General features: G+C 48.7%; 2 protein-coding genes and 1 long non-coding RNA gene across 3 annotated transcripts; 2 read left to right on the forward strand and 1 right to left on the reverse strand.

Annotated features, from left to right (window-relative positions):
- Positions 1-356: 356 nt before the first annotated feature.
- On the forward strand, positions 357-6,860 carry GSTT2B (glutathione S-transferase theta 2B). The gene is made up of 5 exons (XM_030025430.2): positions 357-531; positions 3,449-3,536; positions 4,229-4,379; positions 4,956-5,132; positions 5,662-6,860. The coding sequence occupies exons 1-5, from the start codon at positions 420-422 to the stop codon at positions 5,866-5,868; spliced, it is 735 nt and encodes a 244-aa protein (XP_029881290.1). The 5' UTR covers positions 357-419; the 3' UTR covers positions 5,869-6,860.
- Positions 6,861-9,577: 2,717 nt separating this feature from the next.
- LOC121233527 lies at positions 9,578-11,066 on the reverse strand. The gene is made up of 2 exons (XR_005933164.1): positions 10,959-11,066; positions 9,578-10,089 (listed from the first exon to the last, which is right to left on the reverse strand). It is a non-coding gene; the product is annotated as an uncharacterized LOC121233527 (long non-coding RNA).
- On the forward strand, positions 10,868-21,611 carry LOC115345810 (glutathione S-transferase theta-1). The gene is made up of 6 exons (XM_030025252.2): positions 10,868-11,052; positions 11,181-11,237; positions 15,511-15,598; positions 16,705-16,855; positions 19,101-19,277; positions 20,308-21,611. Exons 1-6 carry the CDS (start codon positions 10,941-10,943, stop codon positions 20,506-20,508), a joined length of 786 nt encoding a protein of 261 aa, XP_029881112.1. The 5' UTR covers positions 10,868-10,940; the 3' UTR covers positions 20,509-21,611.
- Positions 21,612-23,216: the final 1,605 nt, after the last annotated feature.

Here is a 23,216-nt window from a genome sequence, read left to right on the forward strand (position 1 = left end):
CTGCAAGAGCTGTGAGCTCCCGTCAGCAAAGCAAGTATCTACCTCTTGTGCACCTACACCCATCAGCCTGGCTTTGGTTTTCCTTCTCGTTAGGCAGTTCAGGCCAGTTACTAAGACAAGCCCGAGTTTCAAACGGGAGCCGGCAGAGCCCGGTTGGAACTCTGCCCTGGAAAACCGCCATCGCCCCTGGCGGGCGCAGCTCTGCCCGGCCCGGAGCGGTCCTGCTCTGCGCCACGGTCCCTCCGGGCCGAAGCCCCGCTCCCGGGCCGAAGCCGGTAACGCGGCGGGCGGGAGCCCCGGGCTCTCCCCGGGGCGGCTCCGCCCCGCGGCGGGAGGAACCGGGGCAGCCCCGCCCCGCCCGGGCAGCGCGGCGCTGGCGGGGCGGGGGCCGGGCGGCGGCAGTAGGAGCGGTGGCAGGGATGGGGCTGGAGCTGTACCTGGACCTGCTCTCGCAGCCCTGCCGGGCGCTCTACATCTTCGCCCGCAGCAACGGCATCCCTTTCGAGTTCAAGCAAGTGGAGCTGATGAAGGGTGAGCGGGGCCGGGGCTTGTGGCGGGGCTGGGGGTGGTTCTCTGTCCCCAGTCCCTGGGTTAGCAGGGGGGTCAACCGCTTCCCCCCCCACCTCCGGGCTGCTGGGCACGGCCGTGCTGGGACCCCGGGGTCCCCCCGCCGCTCCCCATCTCCAGGGCAAACCGCTGGTTGCCAGCAGCCCCCCCCCTCCACGCAGAGCCGCTCCGCGGGTGGGACCGGGTTACTCAATCGTCCCCATCAGCGCAAGATGCTTCAAGAGGGTGGGGTGGCCCTCCAGCTGCAGAAGGCTTCTGGTGTCAAAATAAAAGCAAAACCCGATTTCCTAAAGAAACCCTGACTTGAAGTGGCAGTCTCGGTGCCCGCGCTCCTCCGCAGCAAACGACGACTCTGCAAAGGCGTGCGGTATCTTTGAAATCGGCCCCACCGCAGCAGAAAGTGGGTCTCTGAAAAAAGGGCTGCTTTTCTGAGAAGAAACGCTCAGGATGGGCTAGGTCTGAGGCCGTTCCCCATCTAAATGAGAAACAAAAAGCAACAGAGATGGGACATTCACGTATGGGCGAGGATAGCGGAGATGTACGGTTCTTGCTCTCTAATTCAACTTCCTTAGAAAACTTTGCGCTCCGCTAAGCAGCAGCGGTTGCTGCAGAGCAGCTCTTCTCCCCTTCTTAGCAGGGGTTAAGAGCCCCTTGGGAAGAGCCCTCATGTGGGGAGCTTGCTGATGTCTCCCCAGGCAGGCCAGCCAGCCACCTCTTGGGTTGTTCCTGTTTACGGTCAGGTTACTTTGAGAGGATTGAGGACAGGCTCGCGAAGGCAGGGGAGCGAGGCAACACAGCCATCGGGGATCTGAACGCCGAGAAATGAAGGGAAGGTGGTTTAGTTTGTATTCAAACCATCTGATAATTGGTAGGAGCCTGCCCAGGAGGTATCATATATTTTCACCCAACAGTGCCTAAAGATCTGTATCTTCTTTCTTTGTAACTGAAGCTGGTAAAAGCTACCCTTCAACTTTTCCAGAGCTCTGCGGGAGTTGAAATTAAGGTAATGTATTGGGCATAAGAATGCCTCGGTAAGTAATGCTTAAAACCAATGAAAGATGAGAAGGCTTCTGGGGCTGAAATTGATAAAGGAACAAAAGAGGCTCCAGCCTGTGTCTTGAAGAAACCTCAGGCGTGTTGTGGTTTAGTCTCTGGGTGTTCCCCTGCACGCCTTAGCTGTGCATTGATTGCACCTTACTGCGGCTTTCCTCAGACCTGTCTCGCAGGAAGATGTTACTAGTTTTTGTGGCTGGGGGCAGGCTCATCTAGTGTCCTTCTCCTTCTCTCCCAATAAATAAACTGTTGTGGTGAGACACTGGTGCGAAGGACAGGAGACTGGCAGGCAAGTAATGGGAGCATCAAGGAGAATGGAACAACTGAAATACAGGTATCAGGGAACTGAGAGGAAGGAAAGTGAATTAAATCCCAGTTTCCCAGTGCTCTGTGCCCCGTGGCATCAGCGTTTGCTTTTGGTCAGTGTATTTCAGATGGGTAATTTGGCTTACAGCAATGCTAGAGGTGCATCCCGTTCCTGCAGTGTGCACGCCTCCCACGCCGTGGGGAAGCACTCCCGGTACCTGCAGCTGGGTTAGCTCGGCATCCAGCTGCTCGGCAGACGCGTGTGGGCACACCGGCCCCCAAACGAACACTCACTCAGGGATACGGTGCGGGTGGCCTCGCTGCACTAGTGCCCATCGCTGCACGGTGTGTAAGGACCAGGTGAGGGAACATATACTCAGATTTGAGCTGGTGGGTTGAATGTGTCCCCTCAGAAAAGCTCTTGGGCCCCCAGTAGGGTAGGTCTCAAGGAAATGGGTAGAAAGAGTGAGAACGGATAGAAATCACATGACACTCCAGGGACATCCGAGGACCTGGAATTTGCGCGTTGCGTGCAGGAAATCCCAGTGGCTTTTTGAAAGGGGGTGGGGAAGACGGGCTGTGAGCCAAGTGACAGAGGAATAGTCAGAAATGAGGTTTGCCAAGTAGTGGGAAAACTAAAACTGCTTCCAGAGCATATCCTCTAGCACAGAGATTCTCAGGTGACTCACGTAGCGGGACATGGCGTGGGGTTAGACGTTAGAGAAGCTTGAATACAGAGGTACACACGTGTGACTGAAGCCGGCAGCTGGAAAAGGCTGGCACGAACAAGTCACGTAAAACAAGGCTTCTGGGACTGAGTTCAAACGTAGTGGAGCACGCTAAGACCTCAGATGAACAAAGCACCTTCTTCTTGTCAGGTTCACTCTGCCTACCTTTTGGGGAGGACCTACAACATAGTTTAAAAGCACACTCAAATCCATGTTTGCTCTGCTAAAGATACGCAAAACCTGCAAAGAGAGCTGGTTAATAGATCTGTAATGAAGTACCCATGTCTTTATATGGAATCATAGAAATTTATTTTCATCTGAGGACTAAAAAGAGAGTTGAATATAAATTATGTTATCTTCTGGGGGAAAAAAAAAAAAAAGTCTGCTTTCTCACTGTCCTCGTGGTTCCTGTTTCTGATACCAAGATCCCTTTCCTCCAAGGATCTCAGTGTTCACTCTGGGTTTATACGGGACAGGTACCTCCAGGCACAAACTTAGAGCTGATAGAGCCCTGAGTTGACAAGCGCTGTTGGTATGAAAGGGCTCTTAACCGTTCTGACCTTTGTTGAGAGGTGGTTCTGGTATGCAGGCAATAAGCAAGTAAGCTGACATCATAGGGCAAACCCCCTATTTACCTTGTGGCACGTTTTGATTGCTTATAAACTTAAACGAGACTGTATTTGTACATTCAAAACCAGGAACTTGAGGCCAGCTGGTCCCCACAGATTCCTCGGGTGTTTGCAGACAGGTCCTGAGCATCACTGCCAAGTACAACTTCTCATTTCCCTCCTCAGGGCAGCACAGGACAGAGGAGTTCCAGAAGGTGAATGTCCTGATGAAGGTGCCTGCGCTAAGGGACGGTTCTTTCACCTTAGCAGAGAGGTGAGGCTCAAATAAGCTCAAAACCCTGCTGCAGTATTGTTTATCCTAATGCTTGGATTCTCCCAGTGCAGTGTTTGGTCGCTACTGGGACTCCAGCCCAGGTACTTCTTTGCCGCCTTCCTACTGGTTCCACTTGTACATAACATAAACCTGTGTTTCATGATAAGCTTTCTCATGTAAGCAACTTGAACAGCGTTAATCGTGGAAAGATCTGTGAGCTGCTGCTCGGAGCTAGCTTGCAGGTAGGCAGTGTTTCTAAGCTTAAATACCTGCCCACGTGTCCTCCTGCTCTCTGCCTTCAGCTGGAGGCTGTGGTTCGGTGCAGTAAATTTGACACAAGGCACCCGCTGCTGGATGGCCAGGCAACACAAAGCTCGGATTTGGTATAAACTCATTCTGTGGCTCATATTTGCTCAAAATTATTGATGGGGTAATTGTACCAGCAGGCCTCGTCTGTCTCGCTGGACTGATGTATCTATCACATAATTCCTGTCCACAGGCAGCCAGTGAAGCCAGCACAAACTCTCTCGTGTGCTGTGCCTCGCTGGCAGTTACGTGTCCTACACTTCTACCTGACTTGTTAGGTTTGTATTGCTGCTGGTCCAGCAATGCGAAATTTGGGGGAAGGAGAAAGGATGAGGTGCTCTTATCTCAGGTTATCAGCTCACCGGTCTGTCTTGCTCTCCGGGCAGCATTGCAATCCTCCTGTACCTGGCCCGGAAATTCAAGACTCCTGATCACTGGTACCCATCTGACCTGCAAAAAAGGGCTAGGGTTGATGAGTACCTGTCGTGGCAGCATGTCAACATTCGTGGGAAGGGGAGCAAGCTGTTCTTAATGAAGGTAAGACCATTGTATAGCAAAAACTAAGTGCTAAGAGCTGTGAGTGCAATGGCCCAGGAAGTACCTCCTGTGTGCAGGGCCTTTCTAAGCAAATGTACAAGCCAGGTGACAGACAGGAACAAAATTAGATCTGGAATTGACTCGCCTGCTCAGCTGAGCCTAACTGAAGTGTCCCGAATACTTCATGCTGCAGCCACAGGTCTGGGCACGCACTGAGATCCAGAGCAAATTCGTCCTGGGTAAGCTGCTAACACCAAACACCGTTCACTGCCTTCTTCTCAGCTTCATGGAAAGAATAAACCTCCCATTGGAAAACAAAATGGAGTTGCTTGCAGATGGTGCAGCCTTCCCTGGAGAGGAGGCTCTCGTGGCTGAAAGTTCAGACTTTCTAGGGAGGAGACAAGGACAGGCGGGAATTAATGACTGACATTAATGTTAATCTGCCACAAGAGATTAGCAGTACCGGTTGTTCTCGCACGTGGCTGGCGAGGGATCCTTAGAAGGCAGCAGTGGGAGGGTGTGGACTGAGTTTGGAGGGAAATATGTAAAAAGCAACTTGTTTCTTCTCCCTGCCAGGTGCTGCTGCCTCTCCTCACAGGCCAGCCACTTCCTCCAGAGAAACTGGAAAGTGTTACTGAAGAGCTGAACGTTGTCCTGAAGCAGTTTGAGGAGAAGTTCTTGCAGGACAAGCCCTTCATCGCGGGCAGCGAGGTCTCCCTGGCAGACCTTGTAGCACTGGTGGAGCTCATGCAGGTGAGCATCAAGCCCCCCCACAAGCTGGGTTACGGACAGGCCAGGCCAAGGTGTGGCTGCAGCAGCACCACCTCTTTAATGGCAGATCTTTCTCCCCGCAGTTAACTCCTTAGTGGAGTTAAATCTTGTTCCTTTTTGACTTGGACCATAATCGAGTTTGCCAGGGAACACCTACTTTGAGACAGTTCTCTCTATAGAAGTATGGACAAAATTCCTCAGGAAAAAAAAGATAAATTACAAACTAGGCAGAGAAAGTACAGATATTTGGAAGAGATGTGTTGGTGTGCACGGACCTCTGTGTTCTGCATTAGACAGTTCTTGGATTAGCCATGGCAGTGGTCTTTCGCAGCACGTCCCAGGGGATGGCAGCTGCTGAGGATGACAACACTTGCTTCCTACTAGCTAAGAACCAGAGACGAACTTCACCTTATGTGACGACTGTCTGCTGCCTTGAGCCAAAAGCATATCTGTGTGTCATTCTGGACCTATCCCTGGTAAATGTGTTGTTTGACTCGCTCTCGCTCTGCAGCCTGTAGGTGCTGGCTACAACCTGTTTGAGGAGAGGCCGAAGTTAGCAGAGTGGCGCAGGCGGGTGGAAGAAGCGGTGGGGAAGCAGCTCTTCCAGGAAGCCCATGAAGGGATCTTGAACGTCAAGAACTTGACCGCTGATAAGATCGCACCCGAACTGCTGGAGCATTTCAAGCACCAGCTCCTAAAGCAGGCCAGCCAGAATTAGGGGGTTATACTCTAAGTAAAATGGATTCTTTTCTGCAGGCTTTTTGTAGTATTTCAGCATTTCTTCTAAAAATCATACAGAAACATCATTCAACAAAATGCACTTCAATCACAGCCTTTCTGCAACTTAGAAGGGAAGAAAACTACATCTTAGACTGCAGTGAGCTGCTTTCCCCTCTTGTCCACTACAGGTATGAGCTGTAGCTCTATAGGCTTTTTCTTCCTTCAACACCACTGGATCTGTTTGAGGACAGAAGCAATTCGGTCCATGTGGGAACCGGGGCCAGTCAGAACTGCGCTTTCCATCCCTATTGAGTTTTCCAGGTCACAGCACTATAGAAGGGGCAAAGGCTTCCTGAGGGTATGGCAGAGCAGATCTGTCTGAAACAAGGAAAAATCATGGAAAATTACTTTCACTTTGTAAGATGCTCAGTTGGAAGATTTTTGCTCTTTACTAAAGAGACGGGCCAGGACCCAGCCCTTGGTGGGGACCCTGCCAGGGCTCTCCTAGAACACCTGGCCACTAGAGGCAGCTGCGTCACCTGTGGGAGCAAAGGGACACAGTGCCTAGGAGCAGGGAGGCTGGGCAGGTACCCAAGTGAGGCCTCCAGCTTCTGGGAACGATGGGGTTAGTCCCGTGAATAAAGATCCTCAACCATAGACTCATGCCATACTCTACAAAGAACAGCCTGCACAGTTGAGAAAAGCTGCTTTTTGAAGTGAAGCTGCTGCCAACCACACGGTCGCCCTCTGCAAACCGTATCAGTGCTCTGGCCTTTCCCCAGAGCGGTTTTGTCAGCTCACTGGAAGCCATTCAACGAGGCTCTGATGAGTGCTGTCGTGGCTGGGCCAGCATTGGTGGCAGAGGGAGCTGTGCTGGCCAGCCCCGGGGCGAGCAGAACACACAGGGTATGAGCTGAGTAACGCCTCAAGTACAGTTCCACTGCTCTTCTGTCATGTGAGATTCTCCAGTAAAGTTAACAATTACACATACCGTGTGTTGTAGCTCTGTTTGGATTTGTAATCGGGATTTGGAAGGAAGTGGCCCTTCACAACCTCTTGCCTGTGTCCCTTTGTGCCCCTCCTGCCTTCCTGTCTGCCTGTCCCTGTGACCTTCCATTTCCAGGTACAAGCCATGAGGACGGTTCCAGTTTGCAGAACTGTTTTTTTCCTTCCTTGTTAAGCTCTGGTTGTATCTGGAAGTCCGTTTGTCTCTGCTGGCTGGTTACACCATCCCCAGAGATGCCCGCATAGTATGCTGGCTGTGAGATGTCAGTCATCTTAATACAAGTCAAGTTATTACAGTGCTCAGAAAAGGTGAAAGTAGCTGCTCAAACCAGTCTCACACATCCTTTCAGCTGGACTTACTGGTTTTGGGGAATGAGCCAGCTGCCTCTTCTGCTTTTGTTTCCTGAGTAAACCTGCCCTTTAGTTCAAAAGGGCACCACAAACCACAGCTTGCAACACACATCTCTGTGGGCTGAGCTAAAGCAGCCAAGCAGGCAGGCTGGTCCCTTTCCGTTCTTCCAACCTGCAGGAAATCTTAAATGTCAGTGGTGAAAAAGCAGGTTTGCCCCCAAACTCTTTCAGTTTCAGTTCTGACACAGGCAGGGATATTTGTCTTCCTATCTGATTTTTTTATTGGTAAATTTGCTGAGGAGAGCCTGCAAAGTCAGTGACAGCAGCTTGCTTCTCACCCTGAGAGTGCTTGCATGGTTGGTGCCTGAGCAGCCACCCCTGTAGGCACTGCACTGCTGCTCTGCGGTAGCAGCTTGCCTGCAGTGCTAAACCTACAGAAAATGGCCTGTTTACATTGTACCGCCAACCACTTCCTTTTCTCTGTAACCTGCAGCTTACCGCAGCCACCAGCTGGGCTTCTGTGCACCACCAGAATATAGGAGGTCCTTCTTTGCTACCTCACCAAAGCTGCCCAGCCTTGCTGTACTCTCTCCTGTTAGCACATTTGTCCTTTGCCTAACTTCCAGATTCCTGACCTCAAACTTTTCCGTTTCTTGTAGAGAGCAAACTTCCTACCAGCACAGTAAGTGCTTCACACAGCTTCTGTTCAAGTAGAAGCAGGCAGAGAAATAATCAAAACCAAGAGCCTAATCTACAGAGTGCTAATCTTGCCAGATCTCAAACTGGGCTTGGTAGCAGGACTTTCTTGATACACATCTCCCTGCAGAATCTCAAGATAGGGCTGCTGTGCATGCAAAACCATTGCATGAGCCAAAGCAAATGAAGTGTCTTTTTTTTTCTTATTTATGGTACTTGCAGCACAAGAGCTCCATATAAGAGAGTCCTGAGCCAATTTTCTGCTTGTTTGAATAAGGCACAAGTTCCTTACGTGTCACGCATTGCGTGCTCTTGCAAGGACATGTGCCTTCAAAAACAAGCTGGAACTATGTCCAGAGCTTGTTGTCTGGTGCTCGTCTGCTGCCAGCATCACAAACGATAAATGCACTCGCCTCAGTCCAGCGTGGTCATGGTGATAAAAGGAGATTTTAAATTGTTTTCCCTATAGTCTTCTCTGTCTGTGCTAAGCCCACCCGAACTGTAGGTTCACTCTCCCAATGAAGCTGTGTGCAGTCAACAATGGTATTTGGGGCCCTTCTGTGCACGCAGGACAAAGCACCTCCCCAGAGTAACTCCTTGGATGGCAATAGAGTTGTACAACAGATAAATCCGCCTTCTTTTTTTGCTCTAAAATAAATCATGGAGATAAGGCATCTCGTCCTCGTACTTTGCCTTTTGCTATCCCTCCACCTCCCTCATTTTGTTAATTTGTGTCATCTGATCTTGGCCATTTCCAGCTCCTAGGTTGAAAGCCCAAGAGCTGCCTGCCAAAATCCAACAGGTTGTGCAAGAGTTTTGCCTTCCTCAGTGCAAGGTCTATTCCGTGTCCACTCCCCTTTCACCTGAATATGGAGAGAGGTTATACCTCCAGTGACAGTTTAATGTGCTGTTCTGAGTCAATTTCCTCAATTCTTGCCAGGGGCTATTTGGAAATAGGTAAAAGCCTGTGATTTCTACAATAAAATGAAGTTGGAACACATAAAATGGGAGGAATGTTTGAAAAACAGATACACATCCTGAGACCTTTTCTAAACAAGAAAGAAACTGCAAAACTTACTGCATTTATGCTGTTCCCACTTCCAAAAAGGTGATAAAGTACAGGCAGGAAAAATGGCCTTTGAGGTGACGGAGCCAAATGAAAATACAGCACTAGGAGCACTAGCCTAGGGCCAGGAATAATGCAATCAAATGCCATATAACATGACCAGAGAAAAATACCTCTTTGGTTGTGTGCAGTGAACCCACGCTGCTAATCTTGCTACCCACCGCTGAGACCAACAAATTCTTCTCAGTGATATCTCTGAGTGGGGATATGCAGCTATTTTGAAGCACAAAGACTTCTTGGACTATTACCTGTGCAGAGCCACACTCACGCTCTTTTTCCCCACTCCCTTAACATTTAAGATTTCTTTGCACTGAAGGAGTTTGACATGAACTCAAGCACCTGCCACAATACTCTATGAGCCTTCATCTCTGGCGTGTTGGTGCTGCGTGCAGGTGCTTTAGAGGGTAAACTGTACTGCAGGGGAGCTGAAGGGCGTACACAGCCCCTCTCCCTATTCTGGCCAAGAAACTGAAATACTCTTATCGTGCAGTTCTAAATCGGAACAATGACTCTGAAAATAGGTGCGTGGTACAGCAGACTCGATACTTCATTTTGAGACGCAGCTCGTTCACCAGACTGGCAGACTGAATGGTCTAACAGTAAGCCCCATTCCTAAGGAGTTCTCAGAGCTGAAGTCTTGGCAAAGTGGTATAAAGGGAAGCACCTGAAAGTGTTCCTAGTTTCTAATTTATCTAGTTGACGAGCTCCTGGCTCAGTATCCAAGCCTTTTCACCACCCTTTGTAATGATCCTTTACACAGTTCCCTCTCCCTGAGGTTCCTGTGGCTCTTTCCAAGGATTCGTGCGTGATCTGCAAGCTCTCTGGCACAGCACTGATAAAAAGGTGTCAGCTGAGCCGAGGTGGGTTTGACTGGGGGTGACTTTGCTCCGAGTGGTTCAGCCGCTCTATCTTCCAGAAGTCCCTGTGCTCAACCAGCATGTCACCTTCCCTGAATCACACAGCTGCGAAACGCTGCGGGCTCCATGCAAGGGCTTGAATTCAGTCTGAGCTTCTTTAGTTCTCCTCCGCTTGCGTGGAAATCTGAAATGACAAATACCAGGGGGAGAGGAAAGTCACTTCGCTGTGAGTATGCAGAGGTAATGCCCACAGAGAAGTCCTCCATGCTTCACTGCCATTCAGGCGTCACTCGCAGCGCCGGGCAGCGACTACGTGACCAAAGAATTATCTTTTGAACTGAAAACCACACTGAGATCTAGCGGTGCGAGATTAACGCTGGCTTGGAGGACGTCGTGCAAGGGCCCTGTTTGCGGCGTGACGCGTCCCTGCAGGACCGCGTTACAAACCCGAGCGTTTACCTTGCGAGAGCCGTGGTGGGATGCCGCGGGTGAGAGCGGGCTCCCGAGCCCCTGTGCTGTCAGCCAGGGCTGCGGCAGGCCGGGGGGAGCCACGACAGCCCCTGCTCCCTCAGCACTTAGCACCGACCTCTCTTTTGAGCTTGGTAATTTACCACTGCTCCTAAGTTACCATTACTCGCGCGTTACCTTCTTTTCCCGAAGCTGCCCTACAGGCACAGTGCCAGCCCTAGCGTGACCACGGCTGCCCATCTGTGTGGGACGGGGAACCCTGTCGTGTCTCTCCCCCCCCCCCCCGCCGTCTCCTCTCCCCGGCTCCGGCCGTGCCTCCCCGCCCCCGCAGGGAAAGCTCTCCTGGGGTCCTCCGGCATTCTCCCGTCCTTCCCCCGCAGGAGACTTTTGCCCCGAAGCCCCCCCTCAAGGCGCAGGCCCCGCTACCGCCCGCCCCTCACACCAGGGGAGGCCGCCGCCGCCGCCTCCCCTCAGCGCCGCAGCCCGGGGGCGGGCGCCTCCCGCCTGCCCACGCGGGGCGGCTCCGGGCGGCGGGTGACCGGGCCGGGCGGCGGCGGCGGCGGCAGGATGGGGCTGGAGCTGTACCTGGACTTGCTCTCGCAGCCCTGCCGCTCCATCTACATTTTCGCCCGCAGCAACAACATCCCCTTCGAGTTCAAGCAGGTGGAGCTCTTCAAAGGTGGGACGGACGCGCCCGCCCGCCCGCCACCGAGCCGCCCCGCAGGCGGGGGTGGGCGGCGGGCGGCGGGGCGGCTCGCAGCCCGCCGGGGGCCGCGGGCTCAGCGCCCCTCTCTTGCCTCTTGGCAGACTCGGTGCTGGGGAAGAAGCCGGCGGCGGGGAGCGGCGCGGAGCAGCCCCGCACAGGTGAGGGGAAGGGGCGGGGGGGGGGAGACCCACAGCGGGCACCGGCCCCCTCCGGGGCGTCCGTCCTGTCAGGCCGGGCCCGATCCCGGGCGGTGCTGGGTGCCTGGCGGCGGCCCCGCGGGCGAGGAGGGGACAGGCCGCGCTGCGGGGCGCTGGCAGCTACCGGGCCCTGTAACGCGATCCCCGGGCGGGGGCTGTCGGAGGGGCCGGGGCCGGGTTGAGCCCCCGGCCGTTGGCAGGGCCGAGCGCCGCGCTGGGCCCCGGCCGCGACCTTTAAGGCAGAAGGGCCCGTCGCTCCGGTCCCGGATCCCGCAGCCCGTGGTGTGTGTGTGGGGGGGGGGGGGGGGGGGGGGGGGGTTGCTTTCACGGCCCCCAGAGGAGCCCCTTCGCCTCCCTGACAGAGGAGCAGAAGTCTGCAGGGGTGCCGGGCCGTCAGCCCTCCGGCTCGGCTCCCTGAAGAGGGTCCCGCCGCCTCCTTTCACTCTCCTGCCCCGGGCTGCTGCTTCTCTGGGAATTGAGTATTGAGCCGGTTTGGACTGTTCCAGATGAATAGCGATGCAAGGGTCCTCTCCCTGCTGAGGCAACGTCAGCCCACGTTTGGGGAGGCTCAGCCTCAGCCGAAGGAGGACACGCTTGAACCCTGGAAGCTAGCAAAATGCTGGAGCTAGTGGAAGTGGGACATCACCTATTCGTGAGAGGGATGCAGGGGTGCAGAGCTCGGAGGAGGCTTATCTGCGGTCTCACCCTGGTGTCCTCTCAGGACAGGGTCCCATCCTGCCTGGGGAGGGTGAACAGGTCAAGCCTGCCCAGGCTTGTCCATCGGAGTGGAATCTGCCCCCAGCCCCTGGAAGCTCGGCTTGGCCCATTGGGAGGGAAGGACTAGCTCCTCGGGTAACCTGAGTGATTTTAAATGCATGCGCTGCCGAGGGGCCTGAATACAATGGTTTGACCGTGCAGCTCTTATTCCCAGAGCGGACTCATAGCTGTGCCACATCTATTTTTGTGGATCCCCAAGGAATGTTCCTCCAGCCATTTCTAGCAAATTAGTCACAGTGACAGCCGAGGAGTGCTCTGGGAACTGTGTACTTAGCAGAAACACTCAGCTGTTCAGACTTATCCAACTGTATAAGATGACTGTTGCCTATTTACATATTGCATTTTCCTAGTAAATTGTTATTTTTTTGCCTAAGGCAAAACATAGTACTTGGAAATCCTTGGCTGGGGAGATGATTAAGCAGGGACGTGATTGGCAAATAGACTAACTTTTTTTTCCTTTCTACTTCTGTGAAATCTTTTCCACTGCACTTTTTACCCACCAGTAAATGTCTTTCCCTGCACTATGACTTACGCTTAATAATCCCTCCTGCATGCAGCCTGCCCTGCTTTTTGACAGTGTACACTCTGCTTATTGAAGTTACTCCTCAAAGCCCAGCAATACACACAGTGTGTGTATATATATATCCTTGGGGGACATCGAGAACTAATTGCACCAGATGCAACTGATGTTAAACAGCACTGTAAGTCAAGTCAACATCACAGGAATGATAAAGATGGGCTACCTAATACCACTAGACAGAAAGGCTGGCTCTGCTTGCTGGAAGAGAGGCACAAGCTTAAACTCTGCTAAACGGCAAATACAAATATTGGTCTGTATTTTAATACAATAAGCAATCGGTCCCAATGAAGCAACCTGGAGTTAGTGTTCATACCGAGGCTTTTATCAGTTTGCAGCTCCGTGGCGGGGTCTCGGCACAGGTCTTTTATGTATGTATGCAAAGATCCTGTACGAGCCAAAGCAGATAAGGTCCCATCTCTGGGCTGCGGTGCAGTCTGTGTAGCAGACACTGACCTACTGTTCAACCTGCTGTAATGACATGTTAGTCCCATCAGGGTACTAATATGTTCAGTATTCCTGCTAGGACTGCTGCACAATGAAAGCAGGCTGAAATCTGATTCAGGCTGCCCTGACCCACTGCTTACTTCTCATATTGTTGTTTCTCAGTTGCCCGCTACCTTGGATAATAAACACAGACAGCAGAACAAGCAGTCAGCTAGGTCTGAGAATTGACTGATCATTAGTTGTAAGCATTATTGACTTGCAACTTTCTGCTGCATTTTTCCAAGGACCGCCTGAACTCTACAGATCTCACCAGAGCTGGGTGTGTGATGACCGCTGGCCTTTGGAGCCCTTCTAAAAGCACAAGACCAAGCAGCTTCCCAGAGCAACTCCTTGCATGACAGTAGATTTACACAAATTTGCTTCACTGTTTTTATTATATAAATCATGGGCGTAAGGCACCTTGTCCTTATACTTTGCCTGCTGGCAAGCGGGGCTTGATTTTCGGGGATTTTTTTTTAATATTCAAATTCAATTATTAGGCTTAACTAGCACTTTCTGTCTGGCTCATATTCTTAAGAAGCCCTTTCTTCCTACCTCTCCTGACAATGCTGCCTGGTTCTGCTGTGCATGTGGAACCTCTTACCCAGCTAAGCTGGAGGCCACCATCGCTGCAGGTAGGCAGAGATATTTCCCAGTGAGATGGAAGACATGGGTTTGAATCCCTTCAGACCGCAGATGAATGTCAACCTTAGTCTCTGATGAAGCTACTTACGTCAGAATTTGAAAAAGCACTTCTCAAAGAAGAAACAAGGTAGAAGCTAGAGTGGTAATGTTTGCTCTGCCTGATTTGTCTCAGTATGTGAAATCAATATTGGGAAAGTAGCCTGTAATTTGTAATGCAGCAACCTTCCTTTCTCCCACCTCTTCCCAAAGCCAACTGCAAATAAATGTGATAGTCCAAAGGCTGGTTTTATTTCTTGGAGACTATTTCCTGCTGCACTTTTGTCCAGTAAAGCAGACATTGCCACTGCCTCCTGAATGGGGGCAAATAGTTCTTGGGAATGTAGATCACTGTCCCTTAGTTAACGGCCCTTACTTTTTTTTTAACAAAGGGATTTTTGTACAAGATCTCCTGCTGATCATGCTGATTTGATCAGAATTTGCACCCTGAATGTCATGTTTCCTAGAGAGCACTTAAAACAAGCAAAGCAAACAAACTCCTCACACCTTTTCTTATGTAGGCGTTCCTGGACTTTTGTACAATTCCCTAGCATTTAACTGCTGACTGGCAAGTCCAGTGCCTGCAGCAGGAAACTGAAGACCTGATTGGATAGTCAGCTGTTAATGCCTCCAAACTCCAAGGGACTGTGGAGTTTAAACTCTTACAGGATAGTGTCTTCCTCCTGCATTTTCCTGACAGAGGTAGGTTGACGTGCAGAGCCAGGAGTAACACAGAGCCAGGCGTAATGCAGGGTAGAGGTGTTTGAGCTTCCCTGCCCCTAGCGAATGTCCACCGTGGCAGAGTGAATTATTTCATGAGCCTACTGTTGTATTGCTGGCATTCATGTTTTTCCCATCCCAGCAAAAACTCTGGAAACATCCTCAACTGCGTGTCTGCTGAGGGATCAGCTCTGTTGACAGCATTTACTTTCTTTGTAAATGCTCAATTCCCTCTGCTCTTCAGAGACAAACAAACAGGAAAAAGATTTTGCTCTGTGTGTCTGTAAGCCAGCTGGGTTCTCTTTGATTAATTAGCCACTGCAGTGGTCTCTGTGGGCACAAGGCTTTTCAGTTGCTTTCCATCATGACTCCATCCTAGCTAGTCAGCCACATTTACAAACTGCAGGAAGATTACTTTGTTTTGGTGTTGCCTGTGGGAACAGGAGTAGGAGTAGCAACTGTCTGCCCTCGTGAGGATGCTCTGCATGCAAACTCAGCTTTTCCAGACCTTGCTTCCTTGTCAAATATTAAGTATTTTTTAGGTACTCAGTTGTCTTCACCCTTAACTTCTGTCTTCCCCGCCCCCTGTCTCTAAAGCCGTAGGACACACTGTTCTCAAGTCAAGTCAGCTCTTCCTGGTTATCTGCAATAGTGTTTTCAATACCAGCACCTTCATTGTGGTATGTCAATGCCTCTCGGGGAGTGATTTTTTTCACTAAGTTTTGCAAGTATTACTGGTACCCGAGTCAAGCAATAGAATTCCTGTATAGAAATGTGAACTGCTCCATGCCACGTGCCTGGCCTGAGCTGACCTCCCTCTGCAGATAGCTTTTACACTGACTCTTCAATTTCATTACCTTTTAATTGTGAAATATGACCATACAGGGAAAACCTTACACAGTTCACCAATTGTCCAGTTGGCTACAGGTATTTGATTTATCATTCACTGGCAGATACACTTCTAACCTCTGATTTGTCTGTTCATGTTCTTAGGGCCATCAAACAGTGAAGGAGCTAGCAAAGTCAGCCTCTTGAAGAAAGTACCAGCACTAAAGGACGGAGACTTCACCCTAGCAGAATGGTAATAACTCAGTCCTTAGACTTCCTTGGGTACCAGTAATCTGTGCAGCATTTAGGAGATGTCATTCCTGCTAAATGATTAAGGATCATAGAATTTATGAACGTGTTGGTTGTTTATTTTTAATAGTATAACCTCATTTGCTCTGTCTCCATTTTCTGTTTGAATTATCTTTCAGAATGTAAACAAATCAGCTGACTTAACTTCTTGATCTTACCCTGAATGCACTTACTTCAAAATGGGATTGTAAACATTTCTGGGAAATGTTTAAAGCTTATAAAAATCCTTTTTACCCTAGGAAAAAATTCTGTTTATCTGAATAAGTCATAAAGGCCAAGTGAACACCTGCTTGATAAAATTTAGGGTTTACATTATAAGATTAATATGGAGACTGGTTAATGGTGTCATAATACTGACATCATTGAACTATAGTAGTATCAGCGTAGTAGGAGGGTCTGCATTTTCTTCTGTTTTGTCTGCACAGGATTTTCTGTAGCATCTCTTTTTGTATTAACAGCCTACATATTGTTCCAGATGACTAAGATATTTTTCCATCTGACTTCTCCTGCCAGTTAGTGAAAGTATAAACATCTGGACAAACACAAAAAGATTCTGTAGGCTCTCCTTCTTGGGACTTCCACTGACTTCAGTGGAAGCTGCAGGCTAGAGGCAGATCTGATGAAAAGGCAACATAACCCATTAGGGAGTTCCATTTAGTACACAGGCACATAAACATGCGCAGGTCTCGCAGACATGGGTCAGAACAGTCGAGGAACAAGTGAGGTTAACATTGCTGATAGATGATTATGGAGGTTTATTTTTTGTTTACCCCACTACTGTCCAGCAGTACTCTGCACCATAGAACAGTGCTGTGATTTTCCAGCAGGTTAAAGTTTTCACGGGAACTGAGGTGATGAAGTGCCATCTCTGATGTCAACATGAATTAGATGCCTATATATGGTCCCTAGTCTCCATTGGAAATCCTGATTGGAATGCTTTTTAGTGGAAGCAGCAAGTTCAGAAGGGGCAGGAAAGAGAGAGCTTAGGCAAAAGCCTTCTGCATCATAACTCCCTGACCACTTTCTTGTCTCTTATTAATGTCTGAGCAGCACTGCCATTCTGCTGTATCTGAGTCGAAAGTACAAAACTCCCGACCACTGGTACCCATCAGACATACAAAAACGGGCCCAGGTAGATGAATACCTCTCATGGCATCATGCTAACATCCGGGCTAATGCTCCTAAGACCATGTGGATCAAGGTAAGGAGACTCAATATTAAAATGCAAATAAAGTGATGTTTTCCTGGCAGAATATTAAGCATTTGAACAGCCCCAGTTCACAGAGAGTTTGTCATGCTGAAACAACAAACCTAGGCCATTCCTAGCTGAGAGGAGCTGTCAGAGAGGGAGCTGTTCCTAATTGCTCAATGTCAGGATCTGGCAAAAGCAGCTTTGGTCATTTTGTTTTTTTCCTTAAAGTAGGTCTGGTACAGAGGGTCTCAAAGCCCAACAGACTTCCATTGCCTGGATTTGTGAACAAATATATAACAGATTGGATATTGCCTCCAAGGGCCTCCCCCTCACTGCACAGCTGTGCAGAGTGTGCACATAGACAGAAGTTTTGCTTCTTTGGCAAGCATGTGCTTCATTGCTGGAAAGGCTTGTGTTCTTCATACAGCAAGTCCCTGTGGCCCCATCAGGGTGGAAATCCAGAAGGAGCCTTCTGCTTCCAGCACACTTAGGTACTTCTCTGAAATAGGCTCAGGGATAGACAGAATAGAGACACAGAGAGAATGGCAGAATTTCTTTATTCAGTGTGGTCAGATCAATTTACATTTAGGCAAAATTACCAGAATCACCCTGCAGCAGAAAATCATTTAGTATCAGATGATTTTGCTGGACCCCTATTTCAAGCCAACTCACCAGACTGTTAATGCAACTATTCTTGGAGAGACCCAGGTGCAAATATAGCCCTGCAAGTACAGCTGTAGTGTGGAACTTCAGATGAAATCAGGGTTGCCAGTAAGCAGGTAAGAACTTCACTCTTCCTGTGTAAAGTTTGTCCTTGTTTGTGCCTTACAAAGCATATCAGGACTCATTTAGCTTTTTTGATTTATTGACATTTGAATTTTTGGCTAGAGGGCACAGAGAAGCAATTCAAATATGAGTCAGATTCATACAAGAAGCAGTTTCTTCCAGTCTCTGCAGGCTGTTATTGCAGTGCTCCAAGGGAAAGAAATCCAACTCATTGCTGCTGCTGCTTAGATAACCCAGATACAGAAAAGGTCCTCAGAATAACTGAAAATAGGGAAGTATAGAAAGCCACCATGTAACAGAAGGCATATTAGCTAGACATGGGAGAAGGTGGACTGCCCTGAGATACAGAAAAGAATGAAGATGCTGTTTCAAGTGATTATACCCGGCGACCCCATCATGCGTAATTGGAACCACTTAGGAAGAGAACTGGCCATGAATTTTCTGATTAAATAGATTCCACATGTATTTGGCAAAAATCCTGGCTTGGATTAAGCAATCCCAATTTGAATTGTTGAATATGCTAGCAGTAAGTAAATATCCAGTCCGTTCCCACTGATGGAAATTTATATCTTTAATTTTGCTTCTCTAAATAAACTGTATTTCTTTAGTTGTGGTGGGTGGAGGCAGCGTAGTTGTGAAGCACTGCGGGCTCTGATGGTGCATACGCCTCTGTGAATGGTGACAAGTCTCACAGAAAGGCAACTACCTCCTGTGCCAGCAAGTCCGTGGAGACAAGGACCGTGCTTATATGATTGCTCTGGAAAAAATTTCTAGTGATTTAAAAAATGATGCTTGGGAGGCCACAGAAAGGCTGGTGTAAAAATGGTACTTGCCCACTCCCAGCCTCACTGGCTACCGTCACACATTTCCTGCCTCTCCAGCCAGTGTTGATGCATTCCAGTCCCTCCTACGCTCCCTGCCACAGCCACCACTGTGCCCTCCTTTCCATCACGCTGCAGGACAGGCAGCTGCCTGCCTGTCTGCTTGCCTCCAGCACCCAGTTACACAACAGGGTGGATAGCACGGGTGGCTGGTGGGCAGGCAGCCTGCCGAGCCGTCTTGGCAGGCTGTTGAAACAGAGGACATAGCAGGGGTGACTGTGGCAGACATTTGTCTTCCCTGGAGCTGTTGCCCGTTTTGTAACCCACCAAGGTGGAGCGGGAGGGCACAACTGCCAGGCACAAAACAAGATGAATCCTTGATTTCGTTCTCCACGTTGCTGCCCCTTAGCTGGAGGTTACTGTCAGGGCAGATCAGCTGCTTAGGACTGCTTCTGTGCTCTCTGTCCATGAGCTACTTGGAACTGTAGCAGCCTGTGAAGCTCTAGCATGATCCCCTCCTGCAGCTTTGCTGCAGGATCACTGATGATCATGAGTAGTTCATGGGGTGTAATGTAATAATGTAAATGATTCCCACCAGATCCATGAGAAGATGGATGACTGTACTCTTAAGTCTCTTCTCTCCTCAGGTGCTGATTCCCCTCTTCACAGGGCAGCCACTGCCCTCTGAGAAGCTCCAGGAGGTTATGGAGGGGCTGTCCACTTCCCTGAAGCAATTTGAGGAGAGGTTTCTGCAGGACAAGGCTTTTATCATCGGGAGCGAGATCTCTCTGGCAGACCTTGTGGCCATTGTGGAGCTGATGCAAGTGAGTGCTGGAGGGTTGTAAGGAAGTCTCAGCACAAGGGAAAACAGATGCTGCTGGGCAGGGAGGGGTGCAGCATGTGGTAACACTTCACTAGAAAGAGGAGTAAGGGCATATCTCAACAGAACTAGCCTAAGACAATGAGGAGAATATGGGAGTGGGTTCAGAAAACCAGTTAAAAAATAAAAAAGCTGGCGGCAACAGATCCCTTTTGTTTCTTTTCTCTAACAATACTTCTCCTTCATCCTTTATTGTGACTTTATTTTTAACCTCCAGAGATGGAGGTAATATATAAAAGTGAGAAGCAATAGCAGACAGGTCTGATGAAATAAGAAAATGATACAGGAATATTTTTATCATACAAGAATATTCTTCTTCAGATGGTACTTGCCCATGCCATGTCTGGACGATGCAAGACTGAATCTCAGATGGAGGCAATGAAATTAAGTCCATTACAAACTGGTTGTTCTCTGCCAGACTGTCAGGGCCTGGATCCTGCAGCCCAGAAGTGATTCTTTCTCCCAGTTCTATATCCCAGAGACTGAAAAATAGCAGTTCTGCTTCTCTACAGCAGTGTGTTCCAGAGAGTGGCACAGGCAGAAAGTAGAAGGGGGATAGATTATGTCAATTAAGACATCAGTTCAATTAAACGCTTAGCATTTTGTGTTGTGGTTTTGCTATATAATATAGCACTCCGTACTGTGGACTGTGCAGTTGTCCCTAGAACTGTCAGCCCTCCATCAATGCTGTAGCTGAAAATCACTCCCAGGAAGCCGTAGTCATCTCTGCTGCTCCTAACAGCTGTTCTGGCACTCAGGAATTGACTTGTAAGTGCCCTTTAAATATAGGCTAGCTTCTGTGTCCCCCAGATAGATACACCCGACCAGAGGATTTTTTCCTCCTTCCTAGTGCTCCTTTATGAGCTCTTCTTCATTTTTGTTTTCCTCTACCTGTACCTGCAGGTAGACTTTTGGTGCCTGTTGTCTTGGTGAAACCAAGATGCCTCACTGTTGCTCTCTCCCCCTTTCTGCAGCCTGTTGGAGTTGGTTGTGACATCTTTGAAGACAGACCTAGGCTGATGGAGTGGCGCAGGCGGGTGGAGGATGCTGTGGGGAAGGAGCTTTTCTTCCAAGCCCATGAGATGATCCTCAATATCAAAGAACTGAGCAACATTCAAATTGATCCACAGCTGAAAGAGCATCTGGCACCTATGTTGATGAAGATGTTGAAATGAATTAACCTATCTTACATTTTTCCTGCCCTTTTTTTTTAATTTCTTCTCTGACCTCCAGTTCTACGTGTAACTGGAAAGAGCACTGTAATTCTAACACAGAAATTGCAAAATTGCAGGGTGTTTCCCCCCCCACCCCCCTGCCAGGCCTTTCCTGTATCTTTGGGGGTGGTAGCTGGGGAAGGTTTAAGACCTGAAACATTAATTTTATACAGAAGGCTGAGGCCCTACAGGTCACTTAACATGTGCATCTGGGTTTTATTTCAGCGTCAGTCTTCTCAGAGATGGTAGAGACACGAATGGTATTTCCTGACAAAATTGGAGCCAGCCTACAAACTGGGAACATTAAGAGAACTGTATAGGATGAGGATCATTGTTTTCATGTGTTTTTAACATTTGCAGCTCCTTCTCAAGTGACAAGCACTGCAAAATGTGCCTGATCCTCATTTTCCCAGCACATGTCTGCATAGACAAGTACAGCACAAAACTACAGGCAGTCTCAAAAGTGAAAAAAAGACACTGAATTTTTAGTTTTTCTTTTAAATTTCTTATTGCTGAGGTATCTTGCTTGGCTGTCAATGTACATTCCACACTTCTTCTATTTGCCTTTAGGTTCCTGTGAAAAGTTTCTTCATATTCATCTACAACTGTGAATCTTCGTAATTCTTCAGTCTAACCACTACTCTCAATTTCTGAAAGCCTGGGTTTCGTTGGTGCTCAGTCTGCCAGTACACATATGGCAGGAGCTGATCTTGGAGATTCATGCGGTAAAGACCAAGCAACTTCAAAAAGCTGAGGGTGGCCACAGCCTTCGAATAACTGCCTACCTACTCTGTTGATGTTATATAGGGAATACACTGAAAGAATGCATTCACAGTGATTTCTTGAAAGAGAATATAACAGCAATCAAATTGGGTTTTTTTGTAATAGCAATCCACATTTCTCCTAGAAAATGCAGAGGGGGAATAAATCTAGATGTGCTTTTCTGAGACTGTTTTGGATGGAAGTTCACCAAGTAAGTCACCCTGTGCAGCTGAAGTAATAAGAGAGATTTTGTGCATTGAGCAACATATGCATCACAATAAAAGGGCAAGAGTTGTTTTGGAGCTTTTGGGCTCTTCCTTGGCTGTGTTTATTTCTGGTTAGCTGTAGCTCAAATACAAACCCCTTTTGTACTGCAGCACAATTTATGAGGTAAAACTGAGAGAATCCAACCATTTCTAGTTTCTTCAGTTGAAAATAGCAAATTGTAAAGGATGCAGAAACTGGTGGGTTATATATCTCTGCATATTTCCACTCATAAATAGTTGTTGCCCTTGAACCTTACCCTGAAATCCTTGCCCAAGAACTCTTCCTGGAAAGAATAAGACAAAATGAGTAAATAATTCAGGAATAGCTTCTCTTGCTAATCAAATAGCTTCTTTTCTTTCCAGTACTACGATGTCTTGGCTAGTGATGTTTCTGCTGTTAAGTTCTCTAAAACCAGATGTGTTCTGGTGATGGTTTTCACTAAGGTTTCAGTTCTAGGTACTACTGATTTAGTCCAGAGCCTAGGGAGATCTTTAAATTCCCTGTTTGGAAAGAGGACTCTATTATATACTTCAGCTTGCATTAGCAGGAAATTTTGTTTTGTAATTATGTTCTCTACAAAGAGAAGAGACCTAACTGAAGGCCCTCTCTTTTCATGAACCAAAAATATTACAAACAGGCACATGTTTATTCCCACCCTTCTTTTCTTCCTAAACATTAGCTGAATAGTATGTTTTTACTGATGTTTTATTCACAAAATATTGTCTACAACTGAGTTAAATTTTAAATGGGAAGTGGTTGATTCTTTTGATAATTTTGAGAGTGGAATTGCTAAGTGGGTGATGACACATGCAAATGTCTGCAGGAGGGAAAAAAGCTACCATGATTTTCCAAAGGCTGAGCATGTTTGAGAGCACTTGCTGCTGTGCTGTCTTCTCTTGGTTGTATGTTCATCCCCCTACAAGCATTTTAATCGCCCTCTCCAAGACAGAAGCAATAAAACAAATGTCTTTAGTTTAAAAAATCTGGGAGGCCGTGAACAATCTGCCATTCACATGGTGAACGATCAAGAGCGAAGGACAACGCGTATCATTAAAGATGTTCGCGACAGCCCCGTGTCCTGTTGTAATTGCTGAGATCTGATACTTGAATCTTCTCTTTTCCTTTTGGAGGCCGCCTGATATGCTGGCTTCTTGTCATGTGGGGGGTTTTGGCCTTGGAATTGGAAGAGATTTTTAGTATTTGAAGGAATGAAAGAGAAGTAGAAAAATGGATCCTAAATGGCATCTTACTTGGAGGCAATGGCTCCCAGCAATCAGGCAGTGGTGGGCTTGCACCCGGGGTTTGCAAGGTGGCTGAATACCCCCACTGCCTTCATTCCGGTGACAAACTCGGGATCATCTGTTCTCTTTACAAGATGATATCTTTCTGTAAATTAACCCTGGAATCTAACAGTTTTCCTGGGTTATTTCTTCTGCTGCTTTCCTGGATTTGAAGGGAGCGTCTGTATTACCGCTTACCACTGCAAGCAGCCACCCCCTGCCAGCCTGCCGTGCCCAGTCCCCTCTCCGGTTGGGTCTCTGTCTTCACAAGCTCTCTCCTAGAAATCTTTTTCCAGCCTTATTGCTGGCTGGTTGATACACACTGCTCCTCATGTCAGTATTGTCATTAGCAGAAGTGAA

The sequence above is a fragment of the Aquila chrysaetos genome, chromosome 9 (genome assembly GCF_900496995.4).
Source record: "Aquila chrysaetos chrysaetos chromosome 9, bAquChr1.4, whole genome shotgun sequence".
NCBI classification, from domain to species: Eukaryota; Metazoa; Chordata; class Aves; order Accipitriformes; family Accipitridae; genus Aquila; species Aquila chrysaetos.

Excerpts from the sequence above, each read along its gene's own strand:
- GSTT2B (XM_030025430.2), top strand. The coding sequence starts at position 420 with ATGGGGCTGGAGCTGTACCTGGACCTGCTCTCGCAGCCCTGCCGGGCG. Across the intron at positions 532-3,448 it reads GCAAGTGGAGCTGATGAAGG|GGCAGCACAGGACAGAGGAG; the intron begins GTGAGCGGGGCC and ends TTCCCTCCTCAG. Across the intron at positions 5,133-5,661 it reads CACTGGTGGAGCTCATGCAG|CCTGTAGGTGCTGGCTACAA; the intron begins GTGAGCATCAAG and ends CTCGCTCTGCAG.
- LOC115345810 (XM_030025252.2), top strand. The coding sequence starts at position 10,941 with ATGGGGCTGGAGCTGTACCTGGACTTGCTCTCGCAGCCCTGCCGCTCC. Across the intron at positions 15,599-16,704 it reads GACTTCACCCTAGCAGAATG|CACTGCCATTCTGCTGTATC; the intron begins GTAATAACTCAG and ends ATGTCTGAGCAG. Across the intron at positions 19,278-20,307 it reads CCATTGTGGAGCTGATGCAA|CCTGTTGGAGTTGGTTGTGA; the intron begins GTGAGTGCTGGA and ends CCCTTTCTGCAG.